This window comes from Phocoena sinus, chromosome 3 (assembly GCF_008692025.1).
Source record: "Phocoena sinus isolate mPhoSin1 chromosome 3, mPhoSin1.pri, whole genome shotgun sequence".
Taxonomy (NCBI): Eukaryota; Metazoa; Chordata; class Mammalia; order Artiodactyla; family Phocoenidae; genus Phocoena; species Phocoena sinus.
In genome coordinates, this window is record NC_045765.1 from 107,159,203 (window position 1) to 107,181,388 (window position 22,186).

At 37.7% G+C, this 22,186-nt stretch overlaps 2 protein-coding genes across 6 annotated transcripts in view; one reads left to right on the forward strand and one right to left on the reverse strand.

The window, feature by feature from the left end:
- XRCC4 (X-ray repair cross complementing 4) overlaps nucleotides 1-13,644 on the reverse strand; it is a 256,211-nt gene extending 242,567 nt beyond the window's left edge. The window contains exon 1 of one of the 5 annotated variants that reach the window (XM_032627537.1): nucleotides 13,556-13,644. The gene's annotated coding sequence lies outside the window, so the exon portion shown is untranslated. Of the gene's footprint in view, nucleotides 1-13,255 lie in introns of all 5 variants that reach the window. The other 4 variants (XM_032627540.1, XM_032627539.1, XM_032627541.1 and 1 more) reach the window with 4 other exon arrangements.
- A 101-nt stretch (nucleotides 13,645-13,745) lies between these two features.
- TMEM167A (transmembrane protein 167A) overlaps nucleotides 13,746-22,186 on the forward strand; it is a 34,401-nt gene continuing 25,960 nt past the window's right edge. Inside the window, exon 1 of the mRNA XM_032627784.1 lies at nucleotides 13,746-13,849. Coding sequence (XP_032483675.1) covers nucleotides 13,847-13,849 — 3 coding nt within the window. The 5' untranslated portion in view covers nucleotides 13,746-13,846. The remainder of the gene's footprint in view (nucleotides 13,850-22,186) is intronic.

Below are 22,186 nucleotides of genomic sequence, written 5' to 3' on the forward strand. Positions count from 1 at the left end.
AGCTGGGGCAGGGGCACGTATGTAAGAAGGTTAGTCCTGTGAGGAGGGTGTAGGTGAAGCAGGCACTGGTTAAGCAGGGGATGTACAGATCAAGAGAATAGACATCTTGGGTAGCCTGATCAGAAAGATCAAAAGATTCAAGCCTTTTCTACTAGAAAAATGTGCTGCTCAGAACTGAAATGTAACTAAAAGCACTTGCATGGAAAAGAAACAAGACTTGTACTATACGTTTCCCCCACTCACAAATCCACCATTTACTTAAAACTACACCCATTTATCTGCCTATTTTCTAATGGCAAACAAGGGGATGAATGGTAAGACTGGGGTACAAATGAGAGTTAACCCTGAAAAAAAAAACCTACAACATATCCTCAATTGGTGACCCTACCTAATTCAGCCAAACAAAAATATTTAAGAACCATATGAAATTGCACATTTTTTAACCTATAAAAAAATGGCAATTTCACATGGTTCAAATAATACTAAGTTATAAATGGCACATGATTACTTAACATACCTAACTGGACGAATAATTACATACTTATCTCCCATGCTGTAATTACTGAGTCTGAGTCATTTTCAAGCACATCCCTGAACATATTGTGGATAACTCTAGTGGGAGGAGATTCCAAGATCAAAGAAAAGATTCAATTCTGAGTCCCCTTATGTGATGCATTCTCAAACTGAATTGAAACTTTGTACCCCTAAAATTTAAATCAAGCCTTGTACAATTTAGAAGAGTACAAGTCCTAACACCAGGAGTGTCTTTTGTTTTTCATGAAGAGCCCCTTTCAATCATACCAGTGTTTATGCTAATGAGTTGACTTAGGGTGGGGTCACTAGATAGCCTCAGGATGTGGCTGGTCACCAGAAAGGCCAAAAGATTAAAGGGTTGGCACTTTCAGCCTCACCCCCACCTCAACTCCAGAGAGGAGTGTGGAGCTGGAGATTGAGCTCTATTAAAACTCTGGAACAAAGAAATTGGGGGAGGGGTGCTTCTGGGTTGGTGAACATATCAAAGTACTGGGAGAGCGGCTTGCCCAGTCAATGCACTGAAGCTCTGCACCCTAACCTATACCTTGTCCTATGCACCTCTTCGAGCTGTTCCTCAGCCGTATCTTTTTTACTGAACCAGTAAATAAAAGTAAAGTGTTTTAGTGTTTTCCTGAGCTCTGTAAGCCATTCTAGCAAATTATCAAACCTGAGGAGATGGTCATGGGAACCCCCAATTTATGGCAGGTCAGAAGTATGGGTGACCCGGGACTTGCAACTGGCATCTGAAGTGAAGGCAGTCTTGTGGGACTGAACCCTTTAACCTATGGAAACTGACACTAACTCCAGGTAGGCAGTGTAAGAATTAAATTGAATTTTTGGACACCTAGTTGGTATTGGAGAACTGGAGAATTGGTTATTGGTGCTGGAAAACACCCTAATGTGCCAAACAAAATAGCCTTAGTCCAGCTTTATTTAAGGCTATTGGTGTATATCCTCTACTAAATCGGAAATCAATTCTTTTGTCCCCAAGCTCTTGGAATAGGGAATCTTTACCTGAGAAATCTGGTCTTTTCTAATGTCACTGGATAAAGAGGCCCAGATTGGCCTCTCACAAAATAAGTGACTTTTGAAATATGACAAGTCATGCATAAATATTTATTTAGATCCTGCCAGACAACAGGTACTATGCTAGGTGCTGGGAATAGACCTATGAATAAAATAGCCATATCCCCTGACCTCAGAACATTTATACTCTCATGAATAGAAAGTCAAATAAACACGTTACAAAACATTGAGGTTAAGAGCCATAAAGAGGTAGTAAGAGGCAACAGGGGAACCCAGATCAGACATACCCAGATTGCCAGTCATGGGAAGCTTTCTAGAGGAAATGAGATCTAAGACCTAAAGGCTGAGTAGGAATTCTGAATCCACCCTTGCAACTGCCCTTTTGCTTATGCTATTCCCTCTCCTAAAATATCTACCTCTAGTCTATACCTGTGAATATCTATCCAACCTTTCAAGGTCCAGAAGCATTGAAAGCAGTTATGATCAGCCTCCAAGGATCCCAGCTGTCAATCATCTTATTCCCCAACTGGAGAAAAAAGAAAGAAGGTCTAATATAGGGAAGATATCAGGATCATCGTGTTCAGAGAGATTCTTCCAGCTCTTCCTCCTGATGGAAGAGGGCCTGAGCTGAATTATGCCCATTGAATCACTCAACAGTGAGTTTAGAGTATATAGCTTCTGACTCTGAAATGGAATTTTGATAGCTTCAGAATTCTAGTACCACTCTGCTGACTTCCTATGGTTTGACCTCTACAACATTTGAATAAAGCAAGCAATGAAGTTAACCTAGATTAAAAGTCATTTGTTATTAAGGTATCAGAATTTTGGAGGCTGTGCTCCTACAGTGTGGAATGGCAGTGTCTGGCAGCCAATATCTGTAGCAGGCAGCAAAAAAAATAAGGTCACATAGCTAAGAAAGAGCCTCTTTGCATTACCATATTAATCAGAATGATTAATCAATCCATTGTCTTTTTCTGACTACAACAAAACATCAATTTTGAAACTAAATCCTAAAAAGATTCTGAAATAGCACTGAATCAGAGATGTTCATCCTATAAAACAATGAAAGTCATCAACAAAATTCAAACTACAGAGTCATCAGTGATGATTTTTCTCATTAGGAAGAAGTTGGAAATATCACATTCTTTAGAAAATAAAAGAAATAATTATTTTTTAAACAAACACTTTTCCCAAAGAATTAATAAAACATTTAGTAACAAATGAAGCTACTTTGTGGAAGAGAAGTTTAATTTTGCAATGAAGAATTTAAAAAGCTGATCTGAAAAGCCATTCAAAGTTAGTTTCAGAGTCACTTAGTACATAGAACAAAACCAAAACTTTCCATAAATTGAAATAATGAACTGACATCAATTTGAGGGAAGCCAGTTAAAAAAAGTCCACTCCATTACCAGTCAAACATTCACTGAGGAAGCCCAATAAGAACTCCAGCAGATTAAAAAAAAAAAAAAAAAAAAAAGGAATGATGCCTTCCCTCAGAAGCTTTTAATCCAGTTACAAAAACACGATAAAATAGAGTTCTACAAAATTATAATTAAAATACAAGGTAGTATATAATTTTGCTAGATGGGAGCTAAAGTAATAATAAAAAAGTAAGGAAGAGATACCTTAAATACATGGAAGATGATAAATGAAGTTGCTACATTTTATAATGTAAAAAAAAAAATTACAGGCCCAGAATAAACAAAAACAAGAGATATTAAGAATATGTCCATATGAGGAATCCAATGTTTATAAAATAAAATTCCAATAATAAACTAGTAGATTCACTAAAAACAACAACAATGTAATCCAATGCCTTGAAAATTATCTTTAATTAACAAGTGAAACACATATTAGTAAATTCATTTCTTCCTGCATGAATACTCCTCTTTGGCCAAGATACAAGAATGTCCAATGAAACATAACAGAAAATATCCAGGAAGATGCCCACTGATATAAATCCTTTTCATTTTAAAAAGGGACCTAGCTCCAAACTAAATAAAGATGTACATCAAAATAAATGATCAAATTTTCAAAAACAAAATCATATTAAATTTTTTGTGTCTTTTAGTATGGTATCTTGCTTGCTCAGAAAACACAGACAAATGATGACCATGACCAGTTTTACAGAACTGCTGTTATTTGGAAATGCCTAATTTTTGGTTAAACCTTGTTTGGAAATTATCTGTAATAGAGATATCTATTTAACTGATGGCCAATAAGATTCAATCAAGTTAGACTATTCTAGGACATGAAGATCATGGTTAGAGAGTTAGATGAAAACATTCAGTTCAGGTATATCTGGTTTAATATCTAAGGAGGTTCTTAGACTCAGGACAAAATGAAAAAGAGGGTGGTAATAATCTGAGAACAAAAACAACTAGATAAACACAGAAAAATTAAGGTACATATATAGCTAATTAAAATGTACGATACAGATAGTGCTTTATTAAGTCATTAATTTATCCTAAAAACTCAAGGTATATGGTTGTCAGTGAGGGAGTGGAACAAAAATGAACTAAGCATATGTCATGAACTGTGCTGAGAATTTTACATATATTGTTTTAATCTTCAGAACCATTCTAAAAACAAGAAAACTGAAATTCAGCAAGGTGTAGTAAAGACAGAAGTGTATTCAAAACTAGGTCTATCCAACACACTGCCTAAAAAGTGTCTCAACCCTAGACAGCCTCTTTATGAGTCTCATATTTAACTCTACTTCTTAGCTCTCAGCCTCTCTCTGAATTTTCTCATTTTATACTATCAAGGTACTGAATTGCTTTTCCTTAACCTATGAACAAAGTATCACAATGTATTAACACAAATCTAAATCATGACCCGACGTATAACCCAAAATAACCCAGGTACAGACTTCAAATAGTAGAGGGAAAGTTCTTTATACAACTTTACTATACCTTCTCTACAAACAACTGCCTTATTTTAGATTATTCTAACCACAAACAGAATTTTCAAAGTATAGAGCCAATCCTTCTTCTACTAATGAGAACTCATGAAATTCTAAAGAAAAACATTCTTTGAGTCTATATGGTTCAAGACAGGAACTCCTAACATCACTTGTTTTAAAATTAGAGAAGTGAAGAGTTACTAGGGTAATGACAAATTTATGGCCAGTAAACATATCTATATATATAAGTATTCCTCTTCCCTTTCCCCACATTCTGACTTCCTTTATTTCCTAATACAAATTCTGTCTTAAAGCCAAATTTTGAGATATAAATAGAAAAGAATTCATAACCCACTGGTTTAACCAATACAAAAAAGAACTCATAACCCATTGGTTGCCTTGGTAAAAGCCATAAGCCTCTACCTAGGATTACCTATGATATATTCATGCTAAAAAAAAAAAAACAATTCAACAGAATCACATCAAACCTCTGATTTATAGGAAACACAAGGGATGAAGGAACATGTTAAATGGCACTAAAGGGATGCAATCAGCAAAATCTAAACAGTGGGACACTTCATGGGGCAACTGACAGTTTTTTCAACAAATAAACTTCAGTGCAAAAGGGAGAGAAGGGTTGGACTATTTAAGTTAAAAGAGACTTAAAAGCCACAAGCAACTGCAATTTAAAGACCTTATTTAAATCTTGACTCAACCAACAAACTATTAAAATTTATGAAGTAGTAATTTGAAGACAGATTAGGTACTTGGTAGTACTAGGGAATTACTGTTAATTTTTTAAGCTATGTTAATAGAATTGTGGTTATGTTTTCTACAGTGTCCTTACTTTTTAAAGATACATGTTAGAATATTTACAGGTGATATGATGTCTGGGATTGTTTAAAAATAATTTAGAAGAGTGAAGTTTGAGTAAGATATAAATGAAATGAGATGGGCCATGAGTTGATAATTGTTGTGCTAGATAATAGGAACCTATTATTCTCTCCACTGTTACATATGTTTGAAATTTTCCATAATAAAATGTATAAAAAGAAAATTGGTAAGCTGTGACAAAGTGAGAGAGTGGCATGGACATATATACACTACCAAACGTAAAACAGATAGCTAGTAGGAAGCAGCCACATAGCACAGAGAGATCAGCTCGGTGCTTTGTGACTACCTAGAGGGGTGGGATAGGGAGGGTGGGAGGGAGGGAGACGCAAGAGGAAAAAGATATGGGAACATATGTATATGTATAACTGATTCACTTTGTTATAAAGCAGAAACTAACACACCATTGTAAAGCAATTATACTCCAATAAAGATGTTAAAAAAAATAAAAGAAAAAGAAGGAAAAAGAAAAGTGTTTTCAAAAAAGTGTTCTTTGACCATCAGGATAATTGTTTGTATAGGGTACTTCTGTAAAAAAGAAAAAGTCGTCTATTAGAAATTTATTCTTACATATATAATTTAATACTTCAAAATTTAGGAGCCTATCTAAAGAAGTATGGAACTCATTATTGGTCCTAGTAAATACTCCTATCTGATAAACATTACACTAGGGATACTAGTGCATAATGCATTGTTGAATTTTATTATACAATAATGAATCAAAGATACTAAGGATAAAAAATCTGTTTTGTATAATCAACTGAAAAGCTGATAATAAAAATACCTAATTTCAATATTTATCGGCTATACATTAATAATTTGGTCTTTGGACTTCCCTGGTGGTCCAGTGGTAAAGAATCTGCCTTCCAATGCAGGAGACGTGAGTTCGATCCCTGGTCGGGAAACTAAGATGCCACATGCCGCAGGGTAACTAAGGCCATGCACCACAACTACTGAGCTCGCACGCCTCAACTAGAGCCCGCATGCAGCAAACTACAGAGCCCATGCACTCTGGAGCCCATGCACCACAACCAGAGAGAAAGCCCGCACGCCACAACGAAAAAGATCCTGCGTGCCTCAACGACGATCCCGCATGCTGCAATTAAGACCTAACGCAGCCAAAATATAAAAAGAAAATAAATAATAAAATAAAATAAATATTTAAAAACATAGTAATTTGGTCTTAAGGCCAAAATGTGTAAAAAATTTTAATTGAACAAAATATTCAATATGAATCATAAATATATTCAAAGATTGCACAGAATATCCACAATAAAGAAACCAGAATAATTGTACTGAAACTTTCCAAAATTTCCCATCCTATGGCACATCATTAGACTCATGACATCTTTGATTTTTTTATCTAAACAATATAAGTCAAATACCTATTATAGTTCCTGGCTTGTAATCAATAAACGATTCTAACTTAAATGGCTGAATTCATTTAATCTGTACCAATTTGAATGACTCTAGTTTATACTTTTCCTCCTCCATTCTCAACTGAAGAGTTCTGTATTATTAGCTGTCACTAAACGTTGGTCAGAGAATGCCATCAGTGTCTTGGTCCATGCCCCACCACAATTCAGGTTAAAAGTGCTCATTCACCCAACATTTAGAGAGAATTTGTTGATTTTTGTTACCCAATACAGACTCCCTACTGGTAGCAATAAAACTTCGAGTGATCCCCCTCACATCTGCTATTCTTATCCACAGGCTATGAGCAAGCTGACTTTTGGCACCAAGTTCCAGCAGAACACAGACCCGGGCTAAACCAACATTACATTTTAATCCCCAGTAACTGATTCAAAGATGAGCACGTGATTCAAGTTAGGACAACTAAGGCCAGTAAGGCTCAATTTCAGGACTTTTATTTGCATATAAAGGATAGATACTCTTCTCTACTGGATTTGGTGTTATGATGCTGTAAGACTGGAGCTGTTGGGAACAAAACCAAGAGAGCAGAAAGTAGAACTGAGGGGTGGTCAGATCTGATTTCAGCAGCACCAGAATCTAGATCTAACTGTGAATGTTTTAGGTGTGAGGCCAAGAAATTCCTTTTTCCTTAAGCTACCTGTGTCAGTCTTTGGAATCAGGCATATTTCAGGACAAATCTTCATTGTCATTCATTGGTTATGTGAATTATCTCAAAGTACGTGCAAAACAGTTGTAAGTAAGCAAATGTATATACTCTCTCAGTGGTATAAGTACACACTTTGGGAAACACTCTATTAAACATAATATTCAATACCACACAGGAAGTTTTACATTTTCAGCTTTATATGCTTCCATTCTTATCAGATCCAAAACATGGCATTTCAAAAACACTGGGACTTTGTTGTCACTACATAAGAAATAACCAGTAAACAGGTGGTTCAAGAAGACAACTGGTAAATATTTTGCATAAGGCGCTAATGATTCTAGAAAAAAAACCGTAATATGTCTATTCAAAACAAAGGTTCAAGTCTTGGTTACAGGGCAAAAAATGTTTCCCAAGTTTTAAAAATCACTAATTAATATTCTAATGTTTTCTCCTTAAAACTCAACATCTTACCTCAAAATATTGGCAAAGCCTCCCCAAAAGAGGGATCGAATCAATTTAAATTTTAAAATTGTGTTTTTGCTTCTGTCTTTAATGCACTGAAAACATATCAAAAGCCTTTTATGAACCTCTAAGCAAAGCTGTTTCTTCATGTTTATCAAGTTATTTATAGAAACAAATGTAGCTTCTGCAAGAATATATGACCTCAATTGTACTTTGGGTTCACTGTTCACAATATAAACATAACATTACAATATGGTAACATGATTAGATTACTGTACAAAAGCCATCGATCTTTGCTATCAGAAAAGAGAAACAATGAGAGGACCAGTTCCAATACCCATGGTTTATGCTCTTCTAGGACTGCTTGGACTATTATTATTCTAAGAATGTTAAGTTTAACCTTCTAGAAGTCTGCAAAATAGATATAACATTGTTTGTGTGGTTCCAATGACTTGATATAAAGGTTTCAAGCATCTATTTTTCACCAAGTGCTCTGTTATATTACAGTGATATTCATATGGGAATTAACAGCAGTGACCTGTGATACTCAATCAAACATATTGACTTTACTTGCTCATTACCCTACAGATTTTCTTCTGAGACATAGTGTTCAGATAATAACCAGGACAAATTTCTTCATTACAGCTAAACTTCAGAAGCTCATGTTTTCTCTGTTGCTAAATTCTCAGAGCACAAACTTTCTGTTCCCAAAAGTAATACCTAAGGCATGACGAGCCAATTTCTGTAAGAATAATGCTTAAAATGAAGAGGTTGGTTCCTAAACACAATATTATCTAAAATATTTATTCATTTTAGAGATGAGTATCACAGCACCACTAATTTACAAAGTTATAAATTGCAACCATGCTGTAATTTTTAAAAAAACACAAGTTAAACCTACATATAGAACTATATTAATATACTATATTATACATGTATCTACCTACAAATTATCAAAGAAGCATCAATAATTTTTTTAAATTTAACTTTTGAAGTGCCCTAAAGTTTAGACAGATGTTATCCTATTTTCTCTGAGATTTTCTCTGAGCAGCTGTTCATTTGGACATGCTCCTTATTTATTGATATACTGTGTTCAATGCTAGTGTCACATTTCTTAAACAGGAACTTGGCAACTTCCAAATTCTATGGTAAATATTGACATATCTCAGCATGTCAATATTTATACTGTCAGGACACTTTGATGAGCCTCTTCAACAATGGCTGCATCTTATTTCTTGGCAGCCACTTGTTTCTGTTCCAACTGAGCAAGATCTTTCTTTATTCAATAAAATTCTCACTAACTGTTCAGACAAAATTACAAGTAAGCTAATAGCATCCTCTCACACAAAGACCAGATTGAACTCCTTGCTTATTTCAACATTTTGGTCACTTCTGCAGGGTTAGTAAAGCTCAAAGAAACAAGGCACAAATTCAGGAGTGTACTCCAAGTAATACTTGTTTTTGACTGCAGCAATTCCAAGCCTAATCGTCATTTTCAACCCCATTGCTAAGGGTGAAAGCCGCCGAAGCCTTTTCAGAATTTATAGAATTAAATTATTTCCTTTTTTGTTAGTCCTAAAAGCTAGACAAATTTATAAAAGATTGGTTTACAGACTGCAACAATGATGATGATATTCAGAGAGAAGTTTGAATCCAGAATGCCTGCCATAAAAGGTAGTTGGAAAGTCTGGCTCATTATCTAGAATTAAACAGTGTTTTATATGCAAAATTAGTGTACCTAACTTTTGTGCCAAGTATCAGAAATCATGTTAACAAACTAACCATCATTAACTCAATCTTAAGAGCAAATTTCCATCACTGGGAGAAAATCTGTGCACTACCTTGTAAATACCCTGGGATTTCCCAATAGCACAAAAGCAAAACTTTAATTTAAAGCTATTGGCAATACTGGCATCTAGTAAAAGCATGAATGCCTCATCAACAGTTAGGAATTCTCACACAGATTTTTTTCTTTTGGCAACGAAAGTCTCAGTGGTGTTTTTCTTCTAGAAAGAGCCCAATTTTATCAATATTAAAAATTTGCTGGGCTTCCCTCGTGGCGCAGTGGTTGAGAGTCCGCCTGCCGATGCAGGGGACATGGATTCGTGCCCTGGTCCGGGAAGACCTCACATGCCGCGGAGCGGCTAGGCCCGTGAGCCATGGCCGCTGAGCCTGCGCGTCCTGAGCCTGTGCTCCGCAACGGGAGATGCCACAACAGTGAGAGGCCCGCGTACCGCAAAAAAAAAAAAAAAAAATTTGCTGACTATAATAACCCTCTGTTCACTGATTTCTGCCAGTGTTTTAGAAAAAGACACAACTCACTTTCTCATCAGCTTCACAAAGGACAAGGAACAAACTGCCCAGGGCTATAAAATGCATTAATTACCTCCTACCAGTACAAAAAGAACTAGCTTGAAGATAGCCACCTTCTTTCTTGAAAACAAGGTATTGCAAATAAAGCATTGATTTTATACTCAGAAGACCCAGATTAAAATCAAAACTCTACGGCTTCGTAGCTGAGTGACTTTGGACATGCCATTAATGCATTAAAATGTTCACTGACTACATCCTATGTACCAGGCTTTCATATCTCAAAGATGAGTAAGACATATCCCCAGCTCTCTGGTGAGATAGAAACACCCAAAGAGGATTATTATACAAGCTTGTAAAGTGCAGAGGCAGGGTAGGAGCTCATCTGAAAAAGTAGCACGTTAACCAGCCTGAAATTTCAGGGGAGGCTTCCTTGAGTTATATCTGTAAATCTTAAAAGGTGGAAAAGGTTTAGGAGTGGAAGGAAAAAGATAAGGAAACACATTCCAGGCAGAAGAAGCTGCACGAGAAAAGGCTTGGAGACGAGAAATAGCAATGATATATGGAAATGAACAATTCACGGTTTCATACTGACTGCTGACACTAACAAGAGCATTTGGGGGAGCAATAGCCATGTTGAAGGGATCTCAAGAAAGAACAGTAGAAGGGAAATTGGGACTTGGAGCATAGAAACTCCTTAAAGGATTTTTGCTCAGAGGAGCAAATAAATGGGGTTGGAAGTAGAGAAAAGTTAAAAGAAGCATTTCTTAAGGTGAAAGAAATAACATACAGGTCAATCAAAATTTTATGGGTCTTAATCTAAGAGCCATGGGGAAAGAGAATTTAAAAAGAGGGAGGGCTTTCCTGTTGGTGCAGTGGTTGAGAGTTCGCCTGCCGATGCAGGGAGCATAGGTTCGTGTCCCGGTCTGGGAAGATCCCACATGCCGCGGAGGGGCTAGGCCCGTGAGCCATGGCCGATGAGCCTGCGCTCCACAACTGGAGAGGCCACAACAGTGAGAGGCCCACGTACCACAAAAAAAAAAAAGAGGGAGGAAAAAAAGGACAAAGACGAACACTAGGTAACAAAGAACTTCAACCTCAGTCTATGGAGACTAGTTGAGGATCAAAGAAAACGAGTTAAGTAAAACCACTGTCTTTTAATATATGTGAATATCATTGAATGAGGGAAAAAAAGGAAGTCAGATAAAAGGAAATAATCAACGCTATCAATACTAGACACAAAGTAAAAAGAGAAGAGGGAAGAAAGTGGTCTGGTGGTATAAAAGTGATACCAATTTAATTTTAAAAACCATTAATTTAAAAAACCTTTTATTGAGTGCCTAACATGCAAGTCAATCAGCCCTCCACCATTATCCCTCCCTTCAAAGAGTTTTTAATTTAGTGAAGAAAGCAAGCCAGGCACACAACAGGCAACCCTTACTGAGTGCATAGTGTATGTCCAATACCTGGCTAGATGACTTACTTGTAATAACTCATTTAATCCTTACAATACTGGGGAAGCCTATGCATTCTCTCCACAAAAAAACATAAATACATACTATTTTTGCATACAATCCTACTGAACCTGTGAAACCAAAGTTAAAAATACTCTTCTGGATGCAGGAGAGACAATAATTTTTGAAGAAGGAAATGATAGAGTCAGATTTCATTTTTAGTAAGTAAGAAAATGATCCAAGATAGTTTGAAATGAGAATCCACAGCAGAGCTATGGAAAGTAGACTTTTGAAACAGCAATGTAAGATAGTACTTACATTAGTTCACTGGCAGTGAAAACCAAGAGCAGGGAGTTTATGTGCTTAATGACCATATAGCTCAATTATCACCTCCCTAGAGATCTTGCCACACATCAGATTAACTTTGTTTGCTGTGATACATGAAAAACAAACTACACATTTATGTATGTTCAACCTTATCTATTGCTATTTGGGCTCCTCTATGGGTAACTTTAAAATAACTGACATTGTTCTTTCCTATTTTGAAGCTGAAGTACGTAAGAGCCCATGGCCTAAAATTAATTCAAATCCATAAATATAGTGCATCAATTGTGATCTCTAACAACTTCAGTTTCCTGGTGCACTTCAGGTATTACATATAACCCTAAGCGTTCCTAAAGATGAAGACAACCTTCACATGAAAGCAAAATGTCTGCAGACACAGTTACTACTTTAGAAGCCAAGCTTGATGAGTTGCACAACATAATTTCCATAACTAAGCCAAGGTTATTTAATTTGAATGGCAAGACTTGCAAGATATACTCTAAAGCAATCACAAGTCAGAGCATTATGGCTTGTTTTTTGATAGGAGGAGGGTACAGTACGTTTTTATACATTTCTTATTCCCCTCTTCCCCATGCCCATTAAATTTCTGGAAGGAACAGGCCATCTTTATTCCTCTGCTGCACTCTCATGATCCCATGAATAAAGCTTAGTTAAATACTTGCTAAATTTGTGTATTGGACCAACTCTTCACAATTCAATAGATTCAAAAGTAAAGTTAGTTATGGTTAAAAAAAAAAAAAAAAAAAAACGTGTTGGGCTGTGGCCAACGATGTAATCACAGGAGAAACCCAAATGTTCTAATCACTGTGTTGCCCTAAATATAGAAAAGTCTCATAGTTTGGCCAAGAACAGCACATAAATCAACACCTCATGTGAGTTTCCTTTCCTCTTTTTCTCTATCCCACTTTAAGTCAAAGCATTAAAAAAACTGATAACATTTTAAAAAGAATCTCGGGGTGGGGGGGAATAAAGCCTTATCTAATGGGATTATTAAAATTAGAGAAAGCTAAAGAATAATACTACTGATTAAAAGAAAAAGTTGGCATGTTATTGACCTTGCAGCTGGACTCCTTCTCTGGAGTACCTAATCAACTACTGAACTCAGGAAACGCAGTTCCTTTCCATTTGTTATCACAGAAAGTTCTTTCCTGACCCCAACGGGCCTAGTACGTTTCAGCCCCAGATGGAACCCATTTACAAAACGCCAATGTTAGAGAAATGATCCAACACCTTCTCAACACAACCCACCGAATGCAAGTGTCCTCCTAATCCCACAACTTTACAGGGCATTTCTAAGGCGCTTTACATTCCAAAGAGTCTCTCAGGTGCAAAGGGAGAAACTGAAAAGGGAGCCCAGGAGATGAACGCCCTGCGTGTAAGCCCAGGGGACCCAGGTGTTCCCGAAGAGTCCATAAACAAAAGGGCCAGAAGCTTACACATCGTAGGGGTGGAATCCAAGCAGGAATAAATTTGCGCGCTGCGGAGTTCTACAAAGCTAAAAAAGAAAAGAACTAGACTACCGAGGCAGTCGCCACTTCCGGACCCTACCTGTCAGTAACTCCACTTCCGTTCTCCTCCAAAAGGCCCGCTCCACAGGCAGACATCCAGCAGCCAATGAAAGTGTCATTTACTTCCGCGGGGCTGAATGACGTTGTTTACACCCCGCCCTTTCCGGTAGAGATGAGCCTATCGTAGAGTTTGAGACGTGCGGCTCCGGAGGAGGTACCCTGACAGGCCCAACCAGATCACGGAAGGAGCGAGAAAGGCAAGTCGGGCCTGCACGCCTCTTCCGCCCAGGGCCCGGAAGGGTGATGTGGCTGGGGTTTCGCCGGCCTCACTATGGTAAGAACCGGGGCTTCGGGGTCGCGGCTGAGCTTTGTGAAGGGGCTGCGGGTCCGCACAAGGGCTGGAGGGTTGGGCGGCGATCCCGGGTCCCCGGCTAGGGAACCCTGTCACTAACTTGATTTTCCCGGGCCTCGGAGGATGCACAGGCCCGGGAGCCATGTGGCTCCTCCACGTCCAACCAGGGAGAACCAGGGCCGGCAGCCCAAGAAAGACCCCGGGGCCGCGGAACCCCTCCTCACAAGCCGAGGCCACTTTCCTGACTTGTTTCGAAGAAGTGTGCTGGTTTGGTTTAACCCATCAATTACTTAGACTCTTTGTGGTCATTTTGAGGCATTAGAACTGCCCGGGTTTGCGCTTGTTATGTTGCGGCGCCTTATCTCTCTGCGGGCCTGATCCAGGTTTTTATTTCCCTGCTGTCAAATAAACCCCAAGTGCTACACCTTAATTTTCACATGTTGAATTAGTGGCCTTTTAGGTTCCTCCAACTCCATTTTCTCAACTTTAGAGATGCTACTTTATGAGCTATATTTTAATGATTGGAGTTGTCTGTGCAGGTGGCTTCTCTTCTAGGAGCTTAATGTGCTTGGAGTGTGTCTGGCCTCGGGCCTTCCTCCCCTTCCACACATTAAGAAGGTTTTATGTGTTACTTTATCTTATTGCAGATTCCTTTAATAGTTTGGGTCTTTTAGAAAAGCTTGAAATAAGTCACAAAAGTTCGCAAAATGCTTACGTCTCCAGGTTGAGAAAAATAAAGCCAGCATAGGCAGAGGGCAGATGTAATAATCAGTAGTAATAGCAAAAAGCTCCCAAGCTATGTCTGCAGGCATTTCACCTTTGTTATGGTAAATGCCAACAGCCTCTACACCAGGCCTCACGGTGAATGTATGAGGTCCATGTGCCAGATTTGCGTTTATGAGCATATTTATGGGGAAAAGATGCATGCCTTTTATTATGGTATCAAAAGCAACCATGACAAAAAAGCTCTTCTACAGTGAAAAGTTGCTGAGCTTGTGTTCCCAGAAGTTCCTGCAGAATCCCATACAGCACAAAACCCTTAGACATTTAATCGAAAACTCATTAATTGTTGTTTGCTTTATGCCAGCTACTTTGGTTATAGCTGGGGCATAAGTCACAGTGTCTTCCCTGGAGAAGATTACCATTTATAGAGGAGATGGCAGTTTATTAGCGGGTTATTCCTTCCTTGGCCAGCTTCTTTCTCCACCTATCACATGATAGGACGGATACACTTGTGTCATGAGTGAACGGTTATTTAACTTAGAAAATATGGTTCCTTTTTCAATTCAAAAAGAGTAGAGAGACTGTTACTCTTAATTCTTGCATATGCTCTTCGAGGCTGAAGTTGGGTTATTTTGCTCATAGTACAGTCAGAGATAGATTACTCTTTTCATCACCTTACTGTCTTATGTACTATCTAGAAGCAAGACATACTGTGTTTAAGATTATTAGTATTTGAATCATCTGGCCATACTTGTTTTTTCAAAGTAACTATAATAGCTCTCGTTTATTAGCACTTGCTATACGTGCCAGGCTGCATTTGAAAAATCAGTTTATAAGCATTGTCTTATTTCAGGCTCGAAACTGAATATATGTTTGCAGGCAATGGAAGTCAGGCACAAGGAGACTGACGTGCTTGGGGTTATACACCTAGTAGTTAGTGAAGCCAGAACTCAAACTTATTTTAATGTCCAGATGCCAGAAGTCCTCATGCTGTTGTTAATAAAAACAACATAACAGGATAAAATATGTCGTAATGATTTGTTGCTCTCAAATATAACATGTCAGTCAGACATGGGGGAAAATAGAAACAACTGCCCGGTGGTTAATTTTTCATTCCTGCCCTGTTCCTGTGAGCTTAAGTTTCCACATTTCAGAAAATGTACATTGTAGTTGGAAGAGCTACACAATGAGGTTTCTTTTTGAGTTTGTACCTACACTTGGTATATTTGTGAGGTAGCCCAGTGATAATGACTTAAATCTGAATTACTGCATTTTAATGAATCCATTTTTTAAAATGCATTTGAAGACCATAAAATGTTTATCAGCAATAATAATTTACAACTATCAAAGCATAAACAGTCTGATAATTATATCATTTATGAATTAATACTTTTAATTTCGTCTCTTCCCAAGAGGCCTTCCCTGAACCTTCTGTTTACTTCTACTCCTTTTAGGTATCTATTTGGACATCTGTACTCCACGTATATACCCCCAGTGTTTCTCTTGCATAGAAAACAGCAGTAAGGTGTTGCCTATATTCTTCCCTTCTCTAGGCAGAGCTCTTAAAGTAGAAACTACGTCTTTTAATCTCTACATCACAGTGTCAGAGTTGGTACTCGAATGAGAGTCTGGGGATACAAAGTCATGTAAAATGTAAAATGTGCTCATTGTCTTCAAGGATTTTACAGTACAGTGGGGGAGAGTATTAAATAAGTAAATTTTATGTGTTAGCTGCTAGGACATAGAGAGACTACATGTGTGGTGGAAAGAACATGGGCTTTAGACTGAGCCAAACAGGGTTAGAATCATTCCCAGTGCCCAGCCTTTGCTTGATCAACCTGAGGAAGTTTGTCTTCATTTCTTCCTCTGTTGATGTGTTATGTGACTTACAGATATATTCATTTAATGCTCATAAACCCTGCAAAGTAGGACCTATTGCCCCCATTTTATAGTTAAATCAAATATCAGAGAAAGGGTGTGAGATAGTTTCCCTCATCTTGTAGCTGAGGTACATAGGAAATATGTTAGAAACAAAGGAAGAGTAATTGTGGCTCAGAACTGCCGGGGAGACATCCCCAAAGAGGTAACACTCTGACCTGTATATTAAGGAGTGAGTAGGGATTAGGGAAGGAATCATTAGCTAGAGCTGGGAAAGCATTTTCTATCCTTCAAACAGATAAAGGAAATGGTAGTTATGGACACAAAGTGCATGAAGTTGAATAGTTGCTTGGGGACTGGCAGGAATAGAAGTTAAGCAGTGAAATGATGAGAGATGAGACAAGAAAGATTGGGGCCAGATCTTGAAGTCATTTCAAGGCCTTTGTATTTTGATGATGTTTGAGCAGGGAAAAGAATGGTGTGCATTTTGGAAAACCAGCTGTGACAATGTACATAGAAGATTAAAATCTGGAAGACTAGTTTAGAAACAAATACAGTGATAGTAGATGATTGAATGCCTTAACTCTTAACAATAGTAGTTAGGTTTGAAAGATAAAGATAAAGAAAATCATTTTGATGGTGCTTAGTAAGGAGTGGTGAAGCACAACTCCAGTTTAGATAATTGTTTGGATTGCAAGGAAATATTGATTAAGCACCTACTCTGCCATGTGTTTTACATACAGAGCTTTATTGAAAACTTGCATTATTGGCCACAGTGTACAGATGAAGAAAAAGGCGCGGAATGATTTAAGTGTCTTGCCCAAGACCATACTGCTGATAAATAGTGAAGCTCAAATTTAAACTTAACAGCTCTGTTTGTCACCAAATCTTGAGCCCTTTTTATTATACAACAATGCTGATAATTCCACAGGAAATTCAAGAGGAAAAGCAGCGTTTGTATGCCTCAGTGGTTGAGGGTGGAGGGAGTTTGTTAAGATGTTAATTCTGTAGCTACTATTGCTTTTGCACCATCAATACAAATGGCATCACAGTAGAAAGGCAGGTATTTTCTTAGCATTATAAAAGTAGTTTTGACTGCATAAACCCATGAAAAGATTCCATAAACTACACTTTGAAAACGACTACCTCAGGCTAATTAGGTAGGTATCTGAAGTAGATTCTGGTCTTCTGTAGCATAGTGACTTGTAACCTTGACTGCAAGTAAAAACTCCCAGGGAGGGCTTCCCTGGTGGCGCAGTGGTTGAGAATCTGCCCGCCAACGAAGGGGACGCGGGTTCGAGACCTGGTTTGGGAAGATCCCACATGCCACGGGGCAACTGGGCCCTTGAGCCACAACTACTGAGCCTGCGCGTCCGGAGCCTGTGCTCCGCGACAAGAGAGGCCGCGACAGTGAGAGGCCCGCGCACCGCGATGAAGAGTGGCCCCCGCTCGCCGCAACTAGAGAAAGCCCTCGCACAGAAACGAAGACCCAGCACAGCAAAGATAAATTATAAATAAATAAATAAATTAAAAAAAAAAAAAAAAAAAAAAACTCCCAGGGAACTTAGAGAAACTATATGCCCACCCAATTCAGTCCAAATTTCTGGGCATTGATTGTTTTTAAAAGCTCTAGGTGATTCTAATGAGTAGCCAGGTTTCCTACCCTGACTCGATATTTTTGCAGGTTTTTCCATTTTGTCATTCTTTCTTATCTGACTGCATGATCAGAGTACTTTTTTCATAGCAGAATTTGCACTTTTCCTTCAGAATAGTTTCTCTTATCAATAATTTATCAAGGACATGTGAAGCATTAACATCTTCATCTTCTTAAGTCTATTAATCATAGTTATATATATGCTTTCTCTTGTTAATACCTGTGACACTCCTGTTGCTTCATATTTAGATGTGAGGTGTCCATAAAATAGCTCAAATTAAGCAGCACAAATATAGCAAATGCACTCTAGGTACCATGACAATGAGATGAAAATAGGCACAAATGACCACCAATGTTGCCAGTGGAGAACAGAGTTGAGGTGCAAAAGAAAATGTTAATATTTCTGTGTGTTATTAGAAATCTTTTCAATCACCTGTGGTCACTTATCTTGGGCACACGGGGTGTTGGGTGTCTTTGCACATTCACATATTACCTTATATTTGTCCCTGTATTTCCACGTTCTCCATTTTAAGAGATAATAGTGGTGCATATGAATTTACAAGTAGAAACTAGTTGGGAAATGCTGACCTGACCTAGATTTGTAAATGATAAAATGCTGACCCACTTTTCCAGTGCTGTATAATTTCTATCACAATTAGGTCAGGAATGTCATTTCTGGGTTTCCTTCCACCTCCAGAAAGGGATCAATGACTTTAGTTTTGTGTAAAAACAGTAGGTTTTTTAAAAAGTAAAATTGTTAGTGTTTGGAGTTTTAAAAAATTTTGGTATTCAGTTAAACTGGAAGAATTAGTTAATATGTCAGTAAAAATGTATTTCCCACAGTCAACATTTGAAGCTCCCAGACAGTTTTATGCATAAAAATGGGCCTTAATCAATACATTAGTTAAATAATTTGTGTGGCTAATCCTAAAAATAAGTAAATAAGCTCCGTGAAGCTCAAGTGATCCAGGACTAATGAATATACTGGAGGCTTAGTCGAAGTCTTTTCTGCAGATTAAGTACAGTTAGCAACCAGTAATTTAGCATCTTGGGCAGAGCACTGTTTAGCACATCAATATGTGTACTTCTTCTGCTTTTCTCAATGTTTCCTTCTTTGTTATGTTCTGTTGCTTGGATCTTTTCCCTGTCTTTTCCTCTATTCCTAATGTTTTGGGTATTCTTTTACTTAGATGCATTTTTATTTATACAGCTAAAAACAAAACTCTGGGGGCTTCCCTGGTGGCGCAGTGGTTGAGAGTCCGCCTGCCGGTGGAGGGGATACGGGTTCGTGCCCCGGTCTAGGAAGATCCCACATGCCGGGGAGCGGCTAGGCCCGTGAGCCATGGCTGCCGAGCCTGTGCTCCGCAACGGGAGAGGCCCGCGTACCATAAAAAATAATAATAATAATAATAAACAAAACTCTGTATTGAATTCTTGCCCTTATATCCATACTTAACATAGTTTTAACGTTCAGGAATGACTCTGAAAATAAGAAATTATATCTTTATAGATAAAATGATAGAAATTGAATCTGAAATAAACATTCCTAACTTTTCAAATTGACTTGAGAATAGAGAATTTTAAAGAGATGTGTCAACACTAGAGGTTATTTCATGTTTGGAAACTAAGCTTTGCATTGACCAATCTCTATCTTTCTTTGATGAACAAACAGTTTGATCTAGTGGTGACCAACTGAAAGTCTGAATTATTTTTATTTCAGTGGCCTAACAAATTGCGATTTACTTCAGATTGATTATACAAAATGACTAAGTCATTAAGTGTATTTCCTCTGGTTTGGATAAGTTAGTTTAGTACAATGATTTGAAGCATATCAGAAGCTCTAATCAGCTAGGAGTAGTATGATGGGTCTGGAATATGGAGGGATAGTAAAAGGGGCCTTTGGAGAAAAAAAGTTTGGGATTTTCATTGCCAGTTAGGGTCAGGGCAGGGCTCCTGTATTCCAGGACCCCAAAGGTTACCATTCTGATTGTATTTGAGGATGTGCTCCAGATGTTGCTACAGGCAGCCCTGAGTCTAGGGAATGTTATTGGATACCTCTTTATAAAAAGGAAATGTAGGTGTAGTAGACAATGCCCCTTTCCCCAACCCCGTTTAAAAAAAAAAAAAAAAACACTGTGAATATGTTATCTTACTTGACACCAGGGACTTGGCATGTGTGATTAAGTTAAGAATTTTGGAATGGGAAGATTATCTTGAATTATGGGGAGACAGGGCGGTTTATTCACAAGGATCCTTGTAAGAGGGAGGCGGGACAGTCATAACAAAAGTTGTCAAGGTCAGAGTGATCAGGAAGTCACAAAGCTAAGGAATCAGGCAGCCTTTAGAAGCTGGAAAAGGCAAGAAAAGAGATTCTTCCCTACAGCCTCCAGAAGAAACAAGTTGTCTTGTGTTTTATAACTCCTTAGTTCCAATGTGTGTTATTTAATGTTTAATAGTTAGCTAAATTTATTAAACTGAATAGCGTGCCATTGTATACTCCCTGGCATTGTCACAGGGTGTACTCGATGAAAATTAGGTAAACCTTAGGTTTGAGAACTATTTGAGGTCCAAGAATTTTCTGCCAGCCAGCTTGCCTACTCAGGCATCCAGAACTCTTGAGGATGTCTCTCTTACAAATTAAGTGGACTCAGAAAAATACACACTGTCCCATATGCAGGCACCTCGAGGCTGGCTGCTCAATTGAACTTTCTCTGAATTCCAGTTAGTGATAAAAGATTTGGATGCTGAGGGGAAATTCTCTCAGACCTTTATTTTACCCTACAGCCCGGTCCTTTACCATAAACATAAATATATTTGCTTCTTCATTCTGAATTTTCCAAAATATCATTGACAAATAAATATAAATGCAAAGCAATGTGTGGAGGTTTCTCTTAAAGAAAACATAGCATGCATTGTTAATTTGTAATCTAAGTGTGCTTTTGAATTTGTTAAAATGTTCTCTTGTATTTGTTAAAATGTTCATTATTTGCAATTGTTGTCAAGTTCCTGTTATTTCAGCATTTTTCAGTGACTACTGTGCACTATTTTGTTTAATAGGCACAGGGGACTGATAAGAACCTCAGTAAAATAGAGGAGACAATTACACTACAATTTGGTGGGTGGCAGGTATGTGTGTAACACATAGGTGTACAAAGATCCAGACTCTGCTTGGTGTGAAGAGTAGGGACAAGGAACACTTTTCAGAAGAGATGACTCTTGAGTTGAGACCAGAAGGTTGAAAAAAATAGATAGCATGTACAAAAACACAGAGTACCTTGAAAAAGATTGCATGATTTGAAGTATCTGAGAAAAAAACATAGTAAATGAATTTTACTTCCCTTATCACCTTTTTTTAATCATCTTTCCCTCTATATTGTGATCGAATATGTTTGCTTGCTTCTTAGCTTCCTCCCTTCCCTTTAATAACATTTTCATATTGAAAATCTCAATTATTTTTCTAAAGAACAGTAACATCTGTTTCCTTTAACTCTGAGACTAAAATTTTATCAGTCGGCAACAGATGCTAAGCATTAAGAGGAATGCTTAGGTAGGCTAAGCAGTGGTAGGCTAATGTCCGTGAGTTTGAAACACTCTTGACCAGAGACTGAGTATAAAAGACTGTACCACCTAAGATTATTTGTTTAAATTTAAGGGTCTATAAACCCCAGGAACAAAGTTGTATGTATCATATAGTGCATACTTCTAAATGGTTTTCAGTTGTAAACGGTTTCACACACAGATAGATGTATATATATATACCCCACTTCTTTAATAATAGTATGTTTTTAAGTGCCTCTTAAAAATCTTTTATTTTGAAAAAATTCAAACATACAAAGGAAGAAAGAAGAGTGTAACTAAGTCTCAGATACTTAGCATTTCATCATCAGCCCCACGCCTCCCACCATACACACTGGATTATTTAGAAACCAATCCCAGACATTTCATTTAAGCATGTTTCTTTAACAAGACATTCAAGGAATAAAAAAAAGTATACGTTGCAAAATCATGAATTTAGATACTCCATTAGGAAGATGATAAACCTACTTTGCAAATTTCTTTTCCAA